Source organism: Marmota flaviventris, chromosome 3, assembly GCF_047511675.1.
Source record: "Marmota flaviventris isolate mMarFla1 chromosome 3, mMarFla1.hap1, whole genome shotgun sequence".
NCBI classification, from domain to species: Eukaryota; Metazoa; Chordata; class Mammalia; order Rodentia; family Sciuridae; genus Marmota; species Marmota flaviventris.
This window is the reverse complement of record NC_092500.1, coordinates 123,838,769-123,860,530: the sequence shown is the minus strand read 5'-3', so window position 1 is coordinate 123,860,530 and position 21,762 is coordinate 123,838,769. Positions and strand designations below refer to the sequence as shown.

Here is a 21,762-nt window from a genome sequence, read left to right as displayed (position 1 = left end):
TTCCCAGTTTGACCCAAATTTCTCCTTCAGATGTTATTAGTGACTTCTTTCCCTATTTCATGGCCTTTTTCTCAGTCATCATCTTCTTCTTAACTTTCTATATCCTTCTGAAGCTTCTTTACTGAACCTCCTCTGATGGATGACACACTGCTGATAGTTGGCACCTTCCTGCTGGTCTGCTGAACTGCTGTTGTGTTTACCTCATGGACTTTGTCCTCTTCCACATTTTAGATGTTATCTTCTCCAAGTGCCTCCCTGTACCTCCCCTCCTTTCCTTCCTCTTTGCTCCTATATTCTCTCTTCTCTCTTCTCTCTCTCTCTCTCTCTCTCTCTCTCTCTCTCTCTCCCCCCCTACCATACAGAGAACTTGCAACCATGTATTTTTATTCCTGATTCTCTCACCAATTCCAGACCAGCATTTCCAGTGGCTGAGTGGACACCTCCATTTAGATGTTCACTAGAACTTCAAAGTCAATATGTTCACTGCTGTCTGATATATTTTCTTTCTCTCTTTTTTCCCTACTTCTCTTCCTGTTAATGTGACTACTGACCTCTCCATTTTTGCTCCTTCTGTTTCCTTTACCTGAATATCCTACCCATCCTCCCCAGTCTCATTCTTGTCCATCCCCAGAACAAGTCACTGACCCAGTGATTCTCCCTTAATGGCTTCTAACTGGAATTTCCATCAAACGCAGTCTCTTTCTTGCTCATTATTTATGTCAATGGCTTTGACTCCCAAGACACTAAGTCCAAGAGATGTGTCTGAATCATCTTTTATGCACTAATGCACCTAGATATCTGCTTTGCACATTCTATTTAGTTGATTCAATTTAGCTAATTAGTTAAAAAATGCTAAACCTGCTAGTCCCACATCAGTTGTTGTAAATTTCTGACTATGTGTGTTCATGGACAACTGATTTAACTTCTCTGCAACTCAGCTTTCTTTTATGAAAAATAGAAATAATATCTCTCTTGCAGAGTTTTTTTAAAAGATTAAACAGACAGCTGTTTGTTTTGTATACTGGAAAGTCCTTAAAAACTAAAGTTTATTTGGGGGGACAATCTGTAGGTTGTCACAAAGTCCCTGGAAGCCCTTAGCTCTAATTTTGAAGGTTGTATTTTTCCTTTGAGGATCTGAAGCTTTTTTTTTTTTTTTTTTTTGTCTCAAAGTCAAACATCATTAGGATTTTGTCATTGTTGAGTAGTGTTCACAATTTGTTAATTTCCTTTTTGACATTGAAAAACATTTATTGAGTACCTGCTATGTGTCAAATGATGTTACAGAATCCCAGGGATGCCAAGATGAATTTGACTATTTTCTACCCTTGAGGGACCCTTAGTGTAGCCATGCAGACAGACTTGCATACAGGTAATTATGAGATAATGTGGCAGGTGGTATAATAGACATGTAAAGTGGAATGGAGTCACAGATCAGGAAGCAATTAACTTCCATGTATGCTTCTAAATATCAACAGAAATTATCTAATATTAGTTTCATTGCTCCTAGGGAAAGTAGATATGTCAGGAATTATCATCTCTAACTGTGAATGGACACAAAGAGAAGAGGTAACTCGTTCAGGGTCAAATATTGAGTCACAGTCACCAAAAGTAGGTCTAGAACTTGGATATCCTTGCTCCAATCCTATTTCCCTATTTCCACTACTTTGGGATGCTATCAACTAGGGGTTGCCTTAGATCAAGTCTTTAAAATTCTATTAATTCCACAGTAGCTGCTTAAGAGTTTTGTAACAAGGGGCACATGACTGAACTCCACTTTTCAGCAGAGAACCCCAAAGACCAGTTTTCAAGTGGTTTGACCTCCTCCTATAAAAGTCAAGGTCCCTATAAGCTCTTTGGCTAACATGTCAGTCTTTCTTAGAAGATCAGAAACAATGAGGAACAAGATCCACAATATGGATCTTTTAGAATTTATTGCCCTTCTTTCTGGTTTATAAGGGGAGAACAGAAGCACAAATGGCTATAGTTGTGTTAAATTCCTCCAGAGCCCTATTGTGTCATGAAGAGAAAAGAGGTTATCAGGATTGTACTTGTGATTACAGTTATTTCCATAAATTCCCTCACCATTGCTTATTATTTTTGTGACAAACCTACAAAAATTTATTCTTTCACATTATATCTAATTCAAAAATTAGAAAATGGAAAGGATAGTGAAGATAATAAGAATTCAGCAATATTTCTGTTTAGTATCATCACTTTTTTTCCTTTGTAGACAGTATGTATTTATTGAATGTCTACTTTTGCAAAGCTTCCAACTACATACAAGTTGTAGGTACTGATTTATTTATATTTCTGCCTTGTTCCACAAAATTTCTGAGATGGCTTACAAGGAAAACAATAAAACAGCCTAATATAAATAATAAATTAAAGAAAACAGGAACCAGGAAAAACACAAATTGAAATAGAATGTCAAAACTAGGAGGAAAAAATAGAATAAAAATATTCAAACCATAAAGTCCTTGAGTTTCTGTAGTTGAGCTGAAAATTTAACCCCAACCTAAAGAGAAAGGGGAATATGGTCAGTGTTGTAATTTTTCCTAGTTGCAGTAACATCTTCTTGTATAGAAATTCTTCCAGAATCTATCTCAAAAGTCCCTGCTTTCTATGTTGAATGTGTCTAAATATATTCTCTGTATAAGTGCATATGTAAACTTTTCTGGATAATTCAGCAGCATTGATGAGAACAAATATTTTTAAATGTTTCCTCAGGAATTATCAGAGTGTCATTAGAATTAACTGCCCTATGCTGCTCTGATTTCTTCAATTCTTGACTCTGGGAACCTCTCTCCTAAGGCTTTGCTATTTTGGTTTTGCTTTGCAGTTTGAGAAGCAGGAAAACATGCTAATTAGAATTTTGGGTAAAGAGAGTGAAAATGCATTGAGGGAGGGTCTGAGGATTCTCCTGTGGTTAAGGTACATTTAACATTAGGGAGAGCAGGTTTCATGAAATCTGTATTGGCTGTTTACAGATATTTTCTCTTGCTCCTGGGTGTTCTGTTATGAGAACTTAGATAACCAGGTAAGAGATTTCTCTACAAATAAGATATTTCTGTTTCAAAATAATGAATCCTTGCTTGCATATGGTTGTGTGTTTTTCAAAGCACTTTCAGACTCATTATCTCATTTGATCTTTTAATTTACCATGCAAAGTAGGCTCAACAGATGTTAACTAATTTCACAACAGAGGGATTAACTGGCATGCCCGCAGTGGGATATTTAGAACAAGATTTTGAACCTGGGTTTCTTGGCTCTTTTTCAGTGCTCTGTAAGTTAATCAGTTGGCAAATCGATGAAGTTATCGGGAAAGATTTCCCAGAGGAGATGGAAACTGAACTCTTCCCAGTGTAATGCCCATTGATTCATTCAATAACTATTTATCAAGCATCTACTGTGTTATTCCTATTTTAGAACTGGGAAATAGAGAAGTTTGTTAGACAAAAATCCTTGTTGTCATGGGGCTTGTAGTCTAGTGATGGGAGACAGAAAATAAACCAAAAAATAAGAAGGATAATATGTCAGGTAGGGATTTATAATAGAAAGGAAAAAATAAAGCAAGGAAAGGAGCTAGAGAGGAAATGGGAGTGGAGAGTATTGTAATTAGTGTAGTTAGCTGGGTATAGTGGTGCATACCTGTAATCCCAGTGGCTCAGGAGGCTGAGGCAGAAGGATTGCAAGTTCAAAGCCAGCCTCAGCAACTTAGCGAGGGCTTGAGCAATTTAGTGAGATCCTGTCTCAAAATAAAAAATAAAAAGTGTGGGGATATGCTCAGTGGTTAAGTGCCTCTAGGTTCAATACCTATAGTACCAAAAAATTTGAAAAAAATAGCGTAGTCAGAGAAGGCTTTCCAGATGATATAAATATTTGAGAAGGGGACATAAGCCACATGGTGCCTAGAAAGAGAGAGACGTGCAAGAACAGCAAATAAGACAGAAGATCTAATGGTAGCAATTCCAAAGAGTCAGTTAGGATTCCAACAGTAGCAAATAGTACACTCAGGATAATTCAAGGCATGCACATATAGAGATCATTTTCAAAGATCTAGGCATGGAGTTGAGGAATCTCAGGAACAGTGTACTAATCTAGAGTTGATAGTAGCAGACCTCTCACCATCCCTAGGACCATAAGGAGAGGTCAGTGGACATGGAAAGAGGGAACTAGGTAGAGGACTGGCCCTGTGTAGGTGACTGGGCAGAATCCAGGGGTCTAAATACTCTCTCCCCTTGACCTGCTGAACACAGGAGGAAGCCACAGACCATGGGAGCCCACTCATATAAGATGGAGAGGGCAGGCCTAGAAGGGGAAATGGATGGTAGGCACACGCCTGGTGAGGCTAGAGAAGTGGGTGCCAGTTCCAAGTCACATGCTCTCTCTGGACCTGTTTCTCTCCCCATCAAATAATGGGGGCTTCTCGATGTTCTTGAAGTTCCTTTCTAGCTCTGATATTTCCTAAACCATGTGATTCAGAGGAGTCAGGTGACCTCCTTTACATATGAGTCCAAGAAACCAGTGAACTCACTTTTCTGTAAGTTCACAGAGAGCAGATTCCAGGCTATGCCCTGGACCTGGGGTCAAATGATATCCTCAGACCTCAGAGAGGATGGAGTAGACAATTACAGCGGGAGGAAAAATGCAAGTGAGGATTCAGATGAGTTAGTGAGGATGGTTGGAAGAAAACTTTGTACTCCTGTATAGATCCTCTATAATCTGACCATAGGTTACATTGCTGAGGTGTGGTTGCACTCAATTGGCATTAGAATTACCTGGTGCACTGGTTAAAGCCTCGGCTGCTGGGACTTCATGCCAGATGTGCTAATCAGAATGTGCAGAAGCAAGATCCTCAGGTCCTGAACCATCTACCCAGGTGATTCTTAGGAATTCTAAAGTTAGCTAAAGAAAAAGATAAACATAAAAATGCAGATAGGGTGGGCAGTTGCAGGCTGCTTGACCTACTTACATATGGGAATTTAAAAAATATTGCAAAGTGCTCTGCCTCTTGGGAATCTGACCATTCATTTTCTGAAGTACTAAGGATAACCAAGTCTGTTTGTAAAGGTTTAGTTTTTGCTGTTGCTTTTCTAAAATTTGCTATATGAACATATAGCATTTAGTCCCTTTTAATGTTGTAGCCACTAGCAGCTAAGACTCTTCAATGCCTCCCTCCCTCCCTATCTCCTTCCCTCCCTCCCCTCCTTCCTTCCTCTCTTGGAGATGAGGATGTTAAAATTAGTATACAAAGATAAAGCAAGTGGAGCTGACCTTGAAAAGGTGGGGTGAACTGGTGTTTGGTGATGATCTACATTTTAATTTTTTAGGTGTCTTCCACAACCCTCTGGAGGGACAGTTCAACTTCTCCTTATTCACCCCCTGGAAGGGAGAGATTATGGGCTAAAGCACACACATTGTTCAGAGACTAAAATATTTGCAATTTGGGTTCTGCCTGGTGGTGGACGTGTGTGAGTGATCGTAAACTTGGTCTAGCCCTGTGATGCCTTCTTAATCAATGTCACGTTTCCTAAGGTCAGCCTTTAGGGCCCTGGAAGTTTACTCCATCATCAAATGACTTTAAAGCGTGCTTTGCCATGGAAAGAAACCCAAGCCTCCTTGACCATATCAGATGAGGACAAACACCTTTCTTGTTCCTTCATATGGAAGTTATTATTGCCTTTTCATGGACAGAAAATTACAGATTGATGGGGCTACATTTTCATGGACATTGTGGTGTCAGAGCATTTAAACAAATGTATGCTTTGGGCATCCCCCCTCCCACTCAGGAGACGATGTCTTAATTATTTTGACCGAAGCCAGACCATGTTGTGTGTTGTAAACATCTGGTTTATCATTCATCCAGCTGAACTGGTTTCTATTTTGTTAGAAGAAAAGGCTTGGGATTAAAGGCATTTAAGTAATTAAGCACACGTCAAGACAATTTGGTGATGGGTAAATATAGTCTCTGTTAAATGCACCGTCTGGGGGCTCTGGTTTAGATTTACGTCCGGCTGGAGTGCCGGGATGAAAGCGGAATGCCGGGAGGACTGGGCCCTGTTCTGGGGGGAATCAAAACCAAATGGGTTTTCAGGAGTAAGGCACCATTCCTCTAAGTGCCTGTCCCAGTGGATGAAAGTTTCCTTTGAGTTTGGCCTGCAGGGAGTAGAGCTGTAGTCCCTGTCACCCAGCAGCACTTACAGATTTAATGAGACTCACTTTGGGAGGCAGACCATTAACCCCTGTGCTTTGGTGGTTCCTTTGTGTCCAGGAAACAGAGATGTCGCTGAAGCCGAATGCTAGGCTTTGGGTTTGGGATGATGAGTATGTGTTTTCAGGGACCAGTGTCTGGGCCTGAGCCTACCAAGGTCATGTTTCTTGGCCCTGCTGCCTCTGGATGTAGACAGTGATGCTGGGCCAGGTTAGATCAGGCCATCTAGAGGTATGTTTTATTGCTGGCCAATAAAGAAGCACAGTTTCTTTTCTTTGGGGGTTAGAGTTTGAAGCAACAGGTGTGAAGTACCTGGAGATTTGAAGGAGAGATGGGCATGGAGACCTTGGGAATCAGCAAGGGTCCCTCAGAGGTTATATTTTGAGTCAAGGCACTGCTTCTTTTGGGGGACAGGGGGTAAGGAAAATGTCCTTATACCCTTTCTTCTTGTTCATGGCTTCATGGCCCCCATTATTCTAGGAGTAATAGGATAAAAGCTTAGGTCTCTTTTCTTTCTCTCTCTCTCTCCCCCTCACTCTCTTTTTCAGGGTCTAGAGCAGGGAGCAAAGAATATAGACGTTATCCTGAAGAAGAAAGCGTTGCCATTATGGCCATAAGAATAGCACATGATGGAACCAATTAACCCATTTTTGCTGAAAAGAAAGGAAAAAAAATCAGAATTTCAATTTTCAAAGCAAGGACTCTTTTTTTAAAAAAACGTTTGATTATTTTCTTCTCCTTTCAAACTGATTTCCATGCTTGTTTGGGGGTAGAATCTTGGTTTCTGAAGTCTGAGAGTGAAGCAAGAGGCCAAAGCAATCTCCATTAGAATGAAGCTGTGGATGAGTAGTTGTTTTTCAACTCTCCCCCTCCTCCCCCTTTCTTTCATGTAGTCTCCCCTCCCTTCCCCCAGCAGTCATTGATGGGGAGCACCCATACGAAACCACCTAGGTCTCATGCTGGAGGTTCACAGCCACGGGTGAGAGAGACATTCATTTACATCATTTGAGGCCCTGGATTTCAGAGTTTGGACAACTCAGATTTCGTAACTTGAATCTTTGCTCCAAGGCAAAGGACCATTTGTCTGGACTTCCTGTCTTAGGAGGCAGACTAATCAACTGGAGTCTAATGTTTCCTCATCAGCATAGGATGCCGAACAAAGTAGTGAGGAGGGCAGTGCCCTTGATAAACAAGAAGAGATACAAAAACCATAGCCAAAGGGCTGGTGACTCTCTTGACGGTCATCCTGTCTGTGTTCCCAGCAGTGAGCTAAGTGCTTTGAGGGATGTGAGTGAAGGAAAAATGCTCTCTCTGACCCAGGTACCATGTAGGATTTTTTGGCGATACAATAGCAAGCAAATGATATCCTAGAAGTGAATCCAGCTACCTGCTTTAGGCTGTATTGCACATAGGAGCCTTATTTGAGATGGGGGTTTAGGTATATAGCATTAGACTCCCAAGGATCTGAGATCTTTCTGAGGCTGTGGCAGCTGGACCCAGGAATTCAGGTTGTCAATCTAATGCTTACAGACATTTGGCTACTGTGCTAAGAAAAGCTGAGAATAAGCAGAAGAGTTAAGTAAGGTGAAACACCTGTTTAACTTCTTCCATGCAGTCTTGGGACTGTCTTTATGGTATACAGAGCTGCCATGGCAACCATAGGGCATGAGTTCAGGGACTGGATGGTTAGTTCGTGGGGTGCAGTCTAGCTGGGGCCTGACTTGCCTGTGATGCTTCAGCCTCTATCCATGTCGACAGCAGTCTTGTAGCTTTGAACTAACCCCCTTCCTCTGAACCCCCTCCCAACTTGGGACTCCTCCCTTTGATTATTGTAGGGTGGCTTCGCATTGCTGTGGTTAGAGCTCTTGAACTGATTAATGATGTTCTGAGTGAAATTGTAGTCTTGTGAGTTAAAAAAAAAAAAAAAAAAAAAAACCTGCAGCTTAGCCAACCTCCCAGGCACCCCCCATCTGTACTCCCTTTACTCACCCTTTAGTCCTCTCACCTCCCAACATTATTTTGCATATTTTATGTTCTTGCCAAAGAGGAAACTTAAAATCAGAAAAGGACTGCTGGCTCTTTGGTGACACAGCAGCACCCAAGCACTCAGCTTTCAACTCATGGGAAAAGTGGCCAGGCACTGAGTGTCCCCTGCAGCCTCCCATAGGCCTCCACTCCTATGTGGGGCCTGTGGCATCCTCATTGTGACATCCTACATCCTAGAACTGTGGTGAATCTAGGCAAAATTTGAGGAAGAGGGGACTGATAGAGGAGATAGGATTGTTTGGGTCTCTGAATGTGTGGGTGGAGTGTTGGGTGAGTACGGGAGGTAGAACATTATCCATATTAATGAGTAAATGTTGTCTAGATTTGTTATCCAACTTTGTTGCTTATCCAGAGCCTTGCAAATGCTTAGCATTTGTATATCATGTGTCTTTCCCTCCAAAATCAATTATCTCCTCATCTTACTACTGTCTACAGTCTCTCTGGAAGGAATGTGTGCAAGACAAGGGGAATCCCTGTGTACCGGGAACTTCCTCCTCCTCCTCCCTCTCCATGAGCAAATGTGGATCTTGTATGGTGAGATCCCTGGCACTGTGTGTTGGTGAGGCATGATCCCTCCCATCTGGAAGCCAGTGACCCAGCACAGCCTATCCTGACTCAGGTAGAACATACAGATAGTCTCTGAATAAAACCAAGAATGAAACAAGCAAGTAACAATGATATTATGTTGAGCTGAAGCTGAAGTTAGAGGGACAAGACATTTGTTCAGTAGCATCTATTATGTGAAGGTAGTATGAGACACTGTTGGAATTCAAAACTGAATCCCTGGTGTAGGTTTCAAACTTTGTGATCTCAGGGCACCTTTACACTTTTAAATATTACTGGGGAAACCCAGGGAACTTTTATTTAGGTGAGTTCTGTGGTTGAACATTTATTGTGTTAGAAGTTAAAACTGAGAATTTTCTAAAGCACAAGACTATATATGCGTCCATTCCTTGAGCCATGGGTGGGTGGTATCTCTTGTGAGAGAATAAGAGAGTAAAAAGCAAATATTGTCTTAGTACTATTACAAAAATAGTTTTGACTTCATAAATCCCCTGAAAGGGTCTTAGGGACTCCCAGGGCTCCCTAGAACTACTGTCCTACTTCCCCTGACCTCAGGGATGTCATGATCTGGGTGGGCAGGTCAGTCACAGGCAGTATATGAACACTGCCCTGTGAAGGAACAGCAAGGTGCCAGAAATGTGAGCTCAGGTAAGGTGTGGATGAGACTCTGACATATCCTCTTTTGATCATAATTATAGTAATCCTTTTAACCACACCTCTGCTGTCTCTGAACACATATTCCCAGCTGATGATATGGTTGTGGTGGTACTGGTGGAAGTAGAGGTTTCTTGGACTAGAGTGATCTGAATCTTTGAGGACAGGAGGAATATGAAGTTTGAGATAGTGTATTTGATTTTAAAATAGGACTTAGTATTTGGGAACTGAAAAACATTATTCTTATACTAAAAACTTAAGCTTGACAAAACTTCTAGATTGGGAAGTATGTAGAGGAGAATGCAGTGACTCTTGGCTGGGAGACACGTGAAGGTTTAATATTTATAAAAAAAAAGTGTGGGGAGGTAAGGTGAGAACCCCTGCCCTAGAGTTACTATTCTCATCTTCTTTCTGTTCCTTTCTGCTGTAGGTATTAACTCCCTGATAGCAAACAATATCTATGAGGCTGCCTACCCGCTTCATGATGTGAGTACCATGTATATCCACATTCTCTCTCTAGTCTTCTACAAGTTGAAAACCAATTATAGAAGTAGTGGGTGAATATCTGCAAGGCAAGGCAGGAGAGGCATTGAAACAATTTGGCTGTTTCTGGATCACTCATGCTGACAGTGATGCCCAGTTTGGTTTTGTCCATGGTCTTAACCTATCTCTCCCATGATGACTCTAGATGGAAAAGGAACTGGTTTTTGTTTGAGCTTTCCCTAACTCTCTGCCTTTGGTTTTGGTAAAAGTGTGAAAATACAGGTACAGCACCTAGATGATTAAAGGGAGGAGATATTGATGGAGGTGGGTGAATGGGCATGAATGGAGACTTGAAGCCTGTCACTGGACTATCACTGACTGTCCTTGGTGGGAATGATGTTATGAACATCTTAATGTTGCAACGCAATGATATTTTTGAAGACAATTCATGAAGAACTTGAGTGACCCTTGAACTAAATGCCTTCTGGCTTCCCTGACCATCTCATTGGTCATGTCTTTAGCATCTGTCATATAGTAGTGCCATCCATGTGAGACTGCTGAGATATGGTGCCAAATGAGATGGTCAGACAAGACGTTCTCAGATGGGGACCTTCTTCCCGACATCTTTGCTGTGGTGTATACAAAGCTAAGTTCTGCCTGTTGTGGACAAGGGTGAGCATGTCATGCCCAGGTGGCTTTTACATGATGTGCTGACCCCTCTATAGGCACAGTCCCTGCCATCGCTTTTGCTGTGGGTAGGTGCAGGAAGAGGGGACTGATAGAGGAGACAGGATTGTTTGAGTCTCTGAATGTGTGGGTGGAGCATTGGGTGAGAACTGGAGGTAGAACATTATCCATATTATTGAGAAAATGTGGTCTAGATTTGTTGCTTATACAGAGCCTTGCAAATGCAGATTACAATTGGCCCTGGAGCTAAATATTTCCTGGCTTCACTGAAGTAGTCGTCCACAAGTTGAAAACCACTTATAGAAGTAGTGGGTGAATATCTGCAAGGCAAGATATTCATTCAAAAATATCATTGTATTGCATCATGGTTCACCTCTGAAGCATAGAGAGGGATCATCTTCACGTGTGATATTATGAGGGTAAACATTTCAAGTGTTGGTGACTAAGAAAATGGAACATCAGCTCCTTACTGTGCCAGGTTTTTGACCTTCTCTAAATAGAAATGAAAGAAAGAGATGATATTAGAAAATGGAAAAAAGAAAACTTGCTCTCATTTGGCATCTGTTTTTGACAATTCCATTGGTTTATCTGGCATCCCTTTTTCTCTCCTACAGGGTGAATATGATAGTCCAGGGGATGACATGAATGACAGAAAGGTAAGTCTACTTTGTGCTGCCGGGGTGCATTGGTCACGTAAAACTACAGACGGGTAAGGAACTGGCTACAAGTGTTCTACATGTTTTCTTTACCCATTTATCTATTGTCAACAGTTTTTCCATAGCCACCGGCCACCAGGCATTAGGAAATGTGAGGTACACTTCAGCGCATCATCACAACTGTTTGTGTTAAAGGGACACACCTGGCATTTAGTGCCTGGGCGGCCAGAGATGCCAACATTCCTGAAATATATCCAGCAGTCCCCCACTAGGCCCTTATCTCACTCTCTAATGACAATAGAGCACCCGTGGAGAAACAGTGACAGTCCAGATTCCTTAATTTACAGATGCAGAAACCGAGACACAAGCTGAGTACTTTGCCCAGGATCACACAACACAGAGGAAATTCAGAACACCATTGTCCCTTAAATCCAGTGTCCCTACCAAAAATGCATGATTATCCGTATCATTTTGGTTGCTTTTTCTTTTTATTGGAGAGGGGATTGGTGATCTTTGTTGTTCTCTTCCTCTAGGCAGGTAAGTGGAATATACCTACTTCCCAATTATAGATGAGAAAGTGGAGAGAGGAGGTGGCTCATCACACTTCATATGCCAAGAATCTAGGAATTAGAGGTTACATTTAAGGGACAGCAGTGGTCCCTTTAGATGTCCCTCCAATGGCAGTCACAGCTCCTGACCGTGCAGCCCTCTCCTTAGACCCCCACCTAGATCTGTTGATTTTGTTTGCTGTTTCTCTGGGGTCATGGCTGTACCTCCTCCTCAGCCATGGCCCAGCACTCAAAAGAGTGGTCCAGCCTCTTTAATGGGGACACATCTGTGAGCTCCTCATGCCATCCTCCCGCCCAGCCTTCAGCAGCTTGAGTGAGCAGAGGAGGGTGGGCGCCGGTGGGAGGGACGAGGAACTGAAGCTCAAGAAGTTTCCCTCCCCCAGCTCTGTTGTCTGGAAAACCATTCATCCCCCAAGTTGCCTTTTGAGCAGTCTTCTTTTTATCCTGCCTATTAGTCCCTGTTATGAAGTGTTAAGTATTAAAAACATAAAAGGTCTTTTCCAGAAATACTGCTGTGATTGCTTACACATGTCTCCTCTCTGCCTGCCCAGGGAATCTGCTGTAGTATTTCGATGTCTTAACCTCATCTGTTTTCTATCTGATGCTAATAGTCTCGGTGTTTAATTTCCTGAAAAGTCTCGCATCAGATTTAAAGGAAAAGGAGGAAGCATTTCTCCCCACATCTCACCTCTCTCACCCAACCATTTTCTGTCCTCCCATACTCTAATTTCATGTCTCTCCCCTTTAAATGGCAATCACCACCCACTGCCTGTCTAAGAAATCTCCTGCTGGGTGGTGGTGATCCCAGCCTGTCCAGGAACACTGCAGAGACCAGGAATACACAGTAACTCATCAGAGAAATCAGATACCCCTCTGTTATCTGCACTAGTGGACAGAAGCAAATTGTAAATCATCCAAAATATATGTGTATTTTTTTGTATTTGGAATGATGTTATTGTTAAAACAGCAACAATAATTCCTTTTAACAAAATATTTTCCTTTTAAAAAAAACATTTTGCTTAGGCTAATATTATGATGTTGGTGCATGCCCCTATTTGATAGAGTATGTCAGAGCTGAGATATAGTGAAGGACCTGCCAGGATGGAGTTGCATCTTGGAAAATTCTCAAAGCTGAGGTCAGAAGGATGCTCCTTGAAGGTGAACAAGTGTCTTTGAAAGACAAGGACCTTATTTTGTAGCTTTTCCTTGGATTTGCTGGACAGAGCTAGTGATCTTTCTTTGCTCAGGGCATGGTTTAGGAAGTGAGCTTTGTCATGATGGGGGATAAGAAAAGCCATGAGGGAGAACGAGAGCTTTTTTCCTGTCCATCTGAGTTGGGAAACTGATGCCTAGCCAGGACAGAGGACTGGTTGCAATGTTCGTAAATGATTGTGAAGTCAAAACTAAAACCTGTTGTCCAAATCCCAATCACTATTCTTCAGTCATGTGGACGTTGATATGAATAGTACCTACATTGTATCTTAAGAAGAAAGGGCAAAACCTTCGGAATACATATAGCATATTTGCTAGTTTTGGTTTTGACATTATAATAGTTAACTCTTCTTTGAGAGGGCTGCAGGAAGTATTTTGGTTAGGTTCAAGAGAAGGGTCCCTACATTTGTAGATTGTACGATGGCCTCTCTGGGGACTTTCGGGATAATTTGTAATTGTATCTCAAACTTCCAACACTGACAGTGCCTGAGTCTTTTTCTTCACTCTCTCCTTGCAATTTGTGGTGGCTTCCATGATCTCCCCAAGGCCCAGGCTTGTTTCAGTGAGACTCTAGGCAAGCCTGGAGGCCCTGGAGGATGGCAGTCTCCTTCCCCTCCAGCTTGCCTATGAAGCTGTGCAGACTCATGACTCAGCTCCAGGTAGGGACTGGAAATCTCCCTCACTCCTCCTGGAAAGTAATTAAGAAGAGGCTCTCTCTCCCTCTGGAGAAAAAGGGTTTCCTGCCTTCTTAGAAGCCAGAGCAGCAAGAGAGGAAGCACTTGGGGTCAGGTGGATGCCACCTGGCTTCCAGCATCTGCTTAGTTCTACATCTGCCAAAGAGGCCTACTTTTCTGAAGGACCCCAAAGAAGTGACTTCCACCATCTTCTGAGGAGTGCCTTGCCTCTGATGGCTCCCTGTGGCTTCCTCATCCACAACTGGAATGTGATTGACTTTCTTTAGAACTTTCTAAAAATCCTTGGTTCTAGTTCTCTAGCCTTTGCAGGTAGCAGGCTTCTCTAGTGGAGAGTTAGTAAGTAACCTGCTGAAAAGGTGTGAAAAGAGTCAGTCCTTCTTTTCTTTTCATTTTTAAATATTGGTTTCTTTTTTTTTTAGTTGTAGATGGATACAATACCTTTATTTTATTTATTTTTATGTGGTACTGAGGATCGAACCCAGTGCCTCATGTGAACTAGGCAAGCGCTCTGCCACTGAGCCACAGCCTCAGCCCTAAGGCAGGTGTTTTCCCTCAGTGGTTCACGTGAGAAATAACTTACCATGCTGCACAACTTTGGTTTTACTATATAGAGAAGTCAAGACCTAGATAAATTGATGTCAGTTGTCAAATGTTTAAACAGGCCACTGCAGGATCTGGGAATAGAATCCAAATCTCTTTCATTCAGGCCCACCTCTGTCCCATGGATGTTTCTGAGGTACCTATAGCTGATATCTTTCTGCCCATCTTACCCCAGTTTCTCTTTCTCTGGGCATTGAGACCAGGGGTGTTTTTACCACTGAGCTATATATCTAATCCTTTTTAAAAAGTTTTGAAACAGGAGCTTGCTTAGTTCTTGGAGATCTTGCTATGTTGCAAGGTTGTCCTGGAACTTGTGATCCTCCTGCCTCAGCCTCCAGAGTTCCTGGGATTACAGGGGTGCACCACTGTGCTAGCTCTAGTTTTTGAGGAGCTTGTGGCTGCAGAGGGAATCGTGATTCCTAAACACCATGCTGTTCTCTATCATTGTAAAGGGTTTTTGCAAAGGGTTTTAACACCTGAGTTCCTTTATAGTCTTAAGAAATACTTAAGTCAATGACCCATTGTTAAATATGATCCCCCAGGGAGCCAAACTTGCTGCTTATATGCTTTGATCTGTCAGATGGGACAGGCCTTGCTGGGGTTGTTGTTTCCTGCCATAAAGGCTTGAGGTCAGACAGACATGCCTGGAATTACATCCGGGGCCTCGACAATGTGACTCTCACTGGAAGGACTTGTAGCCTCTTTTTGATTTATTTGGAATATTGGCCAGTTGTTGAAGAGAAGATGTGGTGTAACATTAGGGAGAAAGTACATTTGCTAAGAGCTATGCTGGAAAGTTCTAGAGCCTGCAAGTTGTTGAAAGGGACTGTTGTAAGTTACCATAGTTGTCCCCCTGCACTTTAATCACACTCATGGGGCAGAGACTCCAGAGCATGCCTCCCTTCACACTGACGGCTAGTCTCTTCTGGGACCCTGGAGTCTGGAGTGTATCATGATCCACTCTGTCTTAATTATGTGTGACTGAAAATTCTTAGAGGTGGGGGAAGAGTCTGAAGCCTTCTCTACCCGCTTTCTGGCTCCTCTGCAAGTGACAGAGGGTGTGTGGTCTGGCCTGGTCAGGTCCACGAGAACGTCCAGGCATGACTATTGCACCAGCTCCCTGATTTAGTGCTCTGTACACAGCTCTAGCGAGTTTTTTTAGGGACTGCCAAATTATTTCCTCCTCTATAGCCATCTAGCCCTTCTGTATCAAGTCAAGCAGTCTTCTTGGCTCATCGTTGCTTAAACCCACAGCTGCAGGTATAGCTTTGTGTTTAGTGGCTACTACACTGACTATAGGGACTTTGGAGGTTTCATAGAACAGGTACAGAATCCAAGCTGGGGAAGCTTCCGAGTTTGCTTCTCAGTTTGGGCTGGAGATGATTGGGCCATTCTTGTTTCTTGGATCATTTTTAGTTTTTTCCTGCAATGTAGTGACAAATGGGCATACTCAGGCTCAGGTTTTGGCTGGCCATGTAACTTGGGTAGGAATTTGCTCCAAGGTTAAGAACTATGAGGCAGGCAGTGACATCCACAGTCCTCGTGGGGGTTCTTGCCAATTATCTCCTGATGTAGGCTGGCCTCCCTTTGGGCCACAAAAAATGTCACTGTGATAACAAGGTGCTGGAGAAGCCATGGTTTGCATATGGGAGAGAAAATCCAAAACCCAGGGCAGTAGAAGTACTGAAGATGGGGGAATGCCGATTTTAGCTCTTTAGAATAAATACCAAGGAGTGGGATTGCCGGGTCATATCACGGTTCCATTCCTCGTATTTTGAGGAATCTTTATACTGCTCTCCAATTTGCATGTATGAGTGTATTTTCCCCCCTACATCCTTGACAACATTTATTATTATTTATGTTCTTGATAATTACCATTCTAACTGGAGTGAGATGAAATCTCAATGTGGTTTTGATTTGCATTTCCTTGATTGCAGGGATGTTGCATATTTTTTCATGTATTTGTGGGCCATTTGTATTCCTTCTTTGAGAGGTATCTGTTTAGTTCTTTTGTCCATTTATTGACTGGGTTATCTTTTGTTTGTTTGATGTTAGGTTTTTTGAGTTCTTTATATATTCTGGATATTAATACCCTGTCAGAGCAGCAGTGGGAAAAGATGTTTTCCTGTGCTGCAGGCTCTCTCTTCATGCTCTTAATTGTTTCCTTTGCTGTGTAGAAGCTTTTAAATTTGATGCTGTCCTACCTATTGATTCTTGATTTTACTTCTTGAGCTTTAGGGGTCTTGTTAAAGAAATTTGTGTCTGTGCCAATCAATATGCTGGTGTTAACTGTTTTCTTCTAGCAGTTGCCAAGTTTCTGGTCTAATTTCTAGGTCCACTTTGAGTTGAATTTTGTGCAGAGTGAAACATAGGGATATAGTTACATTCTTTTATATATGGATATCCAGTTTCCCCAGGACCATTTGTTTAAAAGGCTTTTTTTCCAAAGTACATGTTTGGCACCTTTGTTGAGTATCAGAGCAGCATACTATAGTGATGCAGGTACATCAATGTTTGTAGCAGTGCAATTCACAATAGTCAAGTTATGAAAACAGCCCAGGTGCCTGTCAGCAAATGAATGGATAAAGAAAATGTAGTTTATATACACAATGGGGTTTTACTCATCCCTAAAGAAGAATGCAGTTATAGCATTTAGAGTTTTCATAGGAGAGGTCAGAGCCCAAGCAAATGGTTAATGGATGGCACTGGTGTATATCATGCTAAGGGAAATAAACCTGACTCAGAAAGTCAAGGGTCGAATGTTTTTTTTCTCTTATGCAGAAGCTAGAAGAAAACAAGAGGAAAGAATTGGGATATCCCATGAAGGTAGAAGGGAGATCAGTGCAATAGAGAGAGGGGATAAAGGGGAAGAAAGAGGGAACAGGATGATGGAAGAACTGAGGCATGAAATTGACCAAATTATACTATGTACAGATATGAATATACCACAGTGAACTTCACCTTTGGGCATATCTGTAAAACACCCATTTAAAAACTATGAATAAATAGAAGAAAAATCAGTAGAGTAGAGGAAGGAATCAGAGAGAGGAAGGAAGGGAAAGAAGAGGTGCTGGGAACTGAAGTGGAGCAAATTATAATCCATGCATGTATGATTGTCAAAATGAACCCCAATATTATGTGTGACTATACTGCACTAATAACATAATTTTTGAAATATGGGGGAAGACATATTGATATCCATAAGAGTGGGTTAGGAGGTACCACTTTGTAATGAGCAGAATCAGTACCCATAAATTCAGATCTTATTCTGCTAGCACACTTTCTATGTGTCTGAGTTTCCTCCTTTGCAAATGTAACTGTGAGTGTAGTTTGCCTCATCACAATCTGAGTGGTTTTTGGTTGTATTTCACAGTTTCTGGGAGATATTATGACAATAAAATTGTATATCCATTAAGTAGGAGTGACATTCTTATTTCAGTTTTAATATCTTGTCTTTATATATTCTTAAGTGAAGATGATGGCTTCCTGTAAGCTGGATATCCAAAATACCTGACTAAAGTAGGTTCTCCTAGAAAGACTTCCTTGTGAATCCTGTATAATGTGTAAGAAAGGATGATGCGTTAGGAGCCTAAGAAACACAACAACATAACATCTGTATTGTAAGTCTGTCAATTATAGACTTATTATAATAAGTCTATAATTGTTGAGTACCGATTCAGCATGGATATCTAAATGAAGTCTAGTAGTCCATTACTAAATTATTTATCAGTGGATGCTTGCTTGTGAAGTTTGCGGACCAGATATTTGAATCTAAAATATTGGATTTATTTATGATATACAGATTTTGTCCACCGGGACTTTTGCCAAAGTTGCTACATAATTCTCACAAGATAGCATGGCCTGAGGTGTTGATTGTGGTATCTTTCTTCTTAGCATCTTGTGTGTGTTGCAATGAAGTTTCATCCCGACCTCTCATATCAAAGTCATCAGTGACTGTCAAGTTGCTGAATCCAGTGGCCACTTCTTTACTCTCATTGGACCTGTCCCATCAGCAGCATTTGACACATTTTGTCATTTTCTTCTCTTGGAAATCATTTCTTCTCTTGTTTTCCAGGGACCCACATTCTTTTGCTCTTCTTCCACACTGTCAGCTGCTCCTTCTGTCTGTTTGCTGTTTCTTTATCATCTATTTGTCCTCAAAATGTTCTAGTGCCCAGGTTCTAGACATCAGGCCTCTTTTCTATTTATTATTTCTTCTTTGGTGATTATGTCCAGAGTGTAATGACTTTACATATCATTTCTTCTCCAATAACTCCCAAATTTTCATTTCCAGGCTGAACTCCCCTTTGTACTCCAGATTTTTAAACCCAGCTGCTTAGTCAGCATTCCCATGTGGATGACTAAAGAGCATCTCAAATTAAGTCATCCCAAAGTGGACTCTTAGGTCTGCTTCTCTTAATCTGGTTTCCTCACAGTCTTCCCATTTCAGTAAATGTCATCAATATTACTCAAACACTCAGGCCAAGTTCTTATTTTCTCACATGCAATCCAACAGTAAATTGATCAGCAGTATCAATTACTTTTCATTATGTCTCCTACCACCCCTGTGGTTCCAGCCATCATACTTCACCCAGACCATTCCAATAGCATCCTACTCCTCTGTTCACTCTTACTTCTCTTTACAGCAGCCGAAGTGAACCTTCTACAACCTAACTCAGATTGTTTCTCCTTTCAGCTACAAATTTCTCAGTGATTTCCTTCAGAGTCCAGAGATTTTAGCATAGCCTACCATCCTCTGGAATGATCTGGCCCCCTGATATTATATCCCATTATCCTCCCTGTGCTCTTTTTGCCCTACACATAGTTTTCTTGTTTTTCCTAGGATATACCATATATGTTTGTCTCAGGGGATGTGTATAGGAGGAGTGTTCTCCCTAGAACACTCCCCAATTTTCTTCTGGTCTCAGCTCAAATGTCACCTTCTCAGAGAGGTCTCCTTTGGCCATCCTACTTCAAATAGCATCCTCTCCCTCCTTAACATAACACCTTACCTTGATTTATTTCTTATTGTGTTTGTAAATTTTATATGTTATGTATTTATATTTCTTTCTCCACACCAGGTGTAAGTTCCTTGATGCAGAACCTAGGATATAGGAAATGTTCAATGAGTACTGGTCAAATGAGTGAATAATAAATTCCAGGGCTCATTTTGCTGGACTAGGCAAGACAAGGGAATCAAGAAGGAAAGGTTATACTTATTAGGTACAGGACTGACCCTGAGTGTGATAAAAATAACTTCTATTATTTGAAGAAGAAGGAGACATCTCTCTAGTCTTCTATCTTTGAACATCTCCCTTGTAGATGGTTCATGAGCCTTTTCAAAGTTGGGCTTTGGGGACAAATTTTGACTTGCTAGGATGAACAAAATAAGATGAACTGTTACCTGCCTTTACCCCTAATTTGTCTCCCTATTTTTCTTTTCAGCTGCTATATCAGGAGTGGGCTCGCTATGGAGTGTTTTATAAGTTTCAGCCAATTGACCTCATCAGGTAAGTTGTAGAAGGAGACTTTTGAGAGGATGTTCAAGATGCAAATCCTGAAATACAGCTTGTTAACCACTTGAGTCCCTGGGAGTCTGTTGTTGTTCAAATGGAGGACGTCTGCTTTTCTAGGGTGTATGATCCTCTTCTCTGTGTCTCATGGATAGGAAATGGAGACTGTTCAGTACAAGATACAATTGATTGTCATCTCGTGACTTCTGTCTTGAGATTCTCAACATTGTCTGTCTTTTCCTGCCTCCTCTTTGAGAGTGGAAGAGCTGTCTCTCTTATTTTTTTTCCTTAAACTTGTTTTAGGGAAATACTTGAGCAAAGAAGAACCTTGGATGATGCCCAAGTGGTCACAGCATTGTCTAAGGGAAGGGAAGATCTGGAAGGTCAATGGGAATAAGATGCCTGGTTGGACAGGGATTGTGTGCTTTTTATAGTTTCTCTAGAAGGGAGGAAAGACTGGATCCTGAAATCTATCCCTTCACTGTTTCCCCAGAATGATGTCCTTTTGCTGGCACCTTGGAGATAGCCCTAGCTTCTCTTGCATATTGATGAAAATTCCTTCGAAAGAACTTACTAGAATGTAGTAGGGTCTCCTATCCTAAAAAATCCAATATTCTCCTAGAGGTCACAATCTTCCCTAGCTGGAATGTTGGGTGGCAACACTGGGAAGTTGGGAGGTGCTGGGCAGAGAGTCTGGAAACCTGGATTCTAGTCTAGATCTGGCCACTATGTGCTGTGTTTTTTTGGATCAGCCACGTTCCTTCTTTGGTCTTCAGGGTTGTCATGGCCAAAAATTGGGAGGTTGAGTTGAAGAAACTATGAGGTAGCTTGGTGAACAGGCTAATTTGGAAAAGATGGCAGACTGAGCTTACAGGAGGATGTCTCATGATTGACATAGTGGCCTCTCTGCCACGTAGTCACTTGTGGCTCTTTTAATAATCTAATTAGGCAGTCTGCAAATACTGAAAGAATTCCTGGCTGATTGCCCTGGGCTGGAATTGTGAGAGGGCAGCCTCCAGGAGGACTGAGTCCAAAGGGAGGAATTCCAGCTTCTTGGACGAAGAAAGCAGCACCGGGGCCAGAGTTTGGGCAGGCTCGCCTCCTACGCTAAGATGTGGTGGCCCTCCCAGGGAACTGGGAAAAGCAGGTGTTTGTTCCAGCTGAAGACTTTTAATGCAATGTTTGGGTCTGAGAGCAAGGGTGTGGGGTGTCTGTGCCTGAGGCTCCTCACCCAGCATGTTTGTTCCCTGGCTGCCTTTTTGCTACATGGGCCACCTAGAATGTTTTTGGGGCCACACCAAGGCAGCTTCCTTCATTCTTGGTAGGCTTTGATCTATTCCTCTGGGTCTCAAGTGGCCACCCACCTCTGTCACCTGTTTTGTCCACTACCCATTCCTTCTTTAAATATATGAATAAAAAAATAAAAATTCTCTCTACCAGAGAGCCCTATTTTCCCCCCAGAGATTTCAGGTGATTTGCCTGCCAGCTAAATGAGGAATGGTTCCAGTATGCATTCAGTTTTGGCCACCAAAGCAGCCTCACCTGCTAGGGAAGAATTGACCTTGGAGCAGAGCCCTGCTCTGGGGCCTGATAGGTTTGGACAGCTCAGATCTGTCTATACGGGGCACAGAGAGCTGGAGTGGAGCTGGAGGCTGTCCACAGGGCCTCATAGATCAGATGCTGAGGTGCTCACACAGCCCCTGGGCGGAGCCAGTGGGTTGCTGGGCAAGGAAGGGAAGGCTGAGCCTGGTTGGGCAGGAAATGAGGACTGAACACTGGGTAATGTGTATGGGGGTGCTTAATAGGACAGGTTGTTGTGGTCTACCCCGTCACATAGGGAACTTTCTGACCTCAAGGAGCCACTGGAACAAG

At 42.1% G+C, this 21,762-nt stretch overlaps 1 protein-coding gene across 1 annotated transcript in view; it reads left to right on the top strand.

Annotated features, from left to right (window-relative positions):
- Ano2 (anoctamin 2) overlaps positions 1-21,762 on the top strand; it is a 338,934-nt gene that overhangs the window by 97,670 nt on the left and 219,502 nt on the right. The window contains exons 7-9 of the mRNA XM_027951164.2: positions 9,906-9,961; positions 11,260-11,301; positions 19,823-19,887. Of these exons, the coding sequence (XP_027806965.2) occupies positions 9,906-9,961; positions 11,260-11,301; positions 19,823-19,887 (163 nt within the window). The remainder of the gene's footprint in view (positions 1-9,905; positions 9,962-11,259; positions 11,302-19,822; positions 19,888-21,762) is intronic.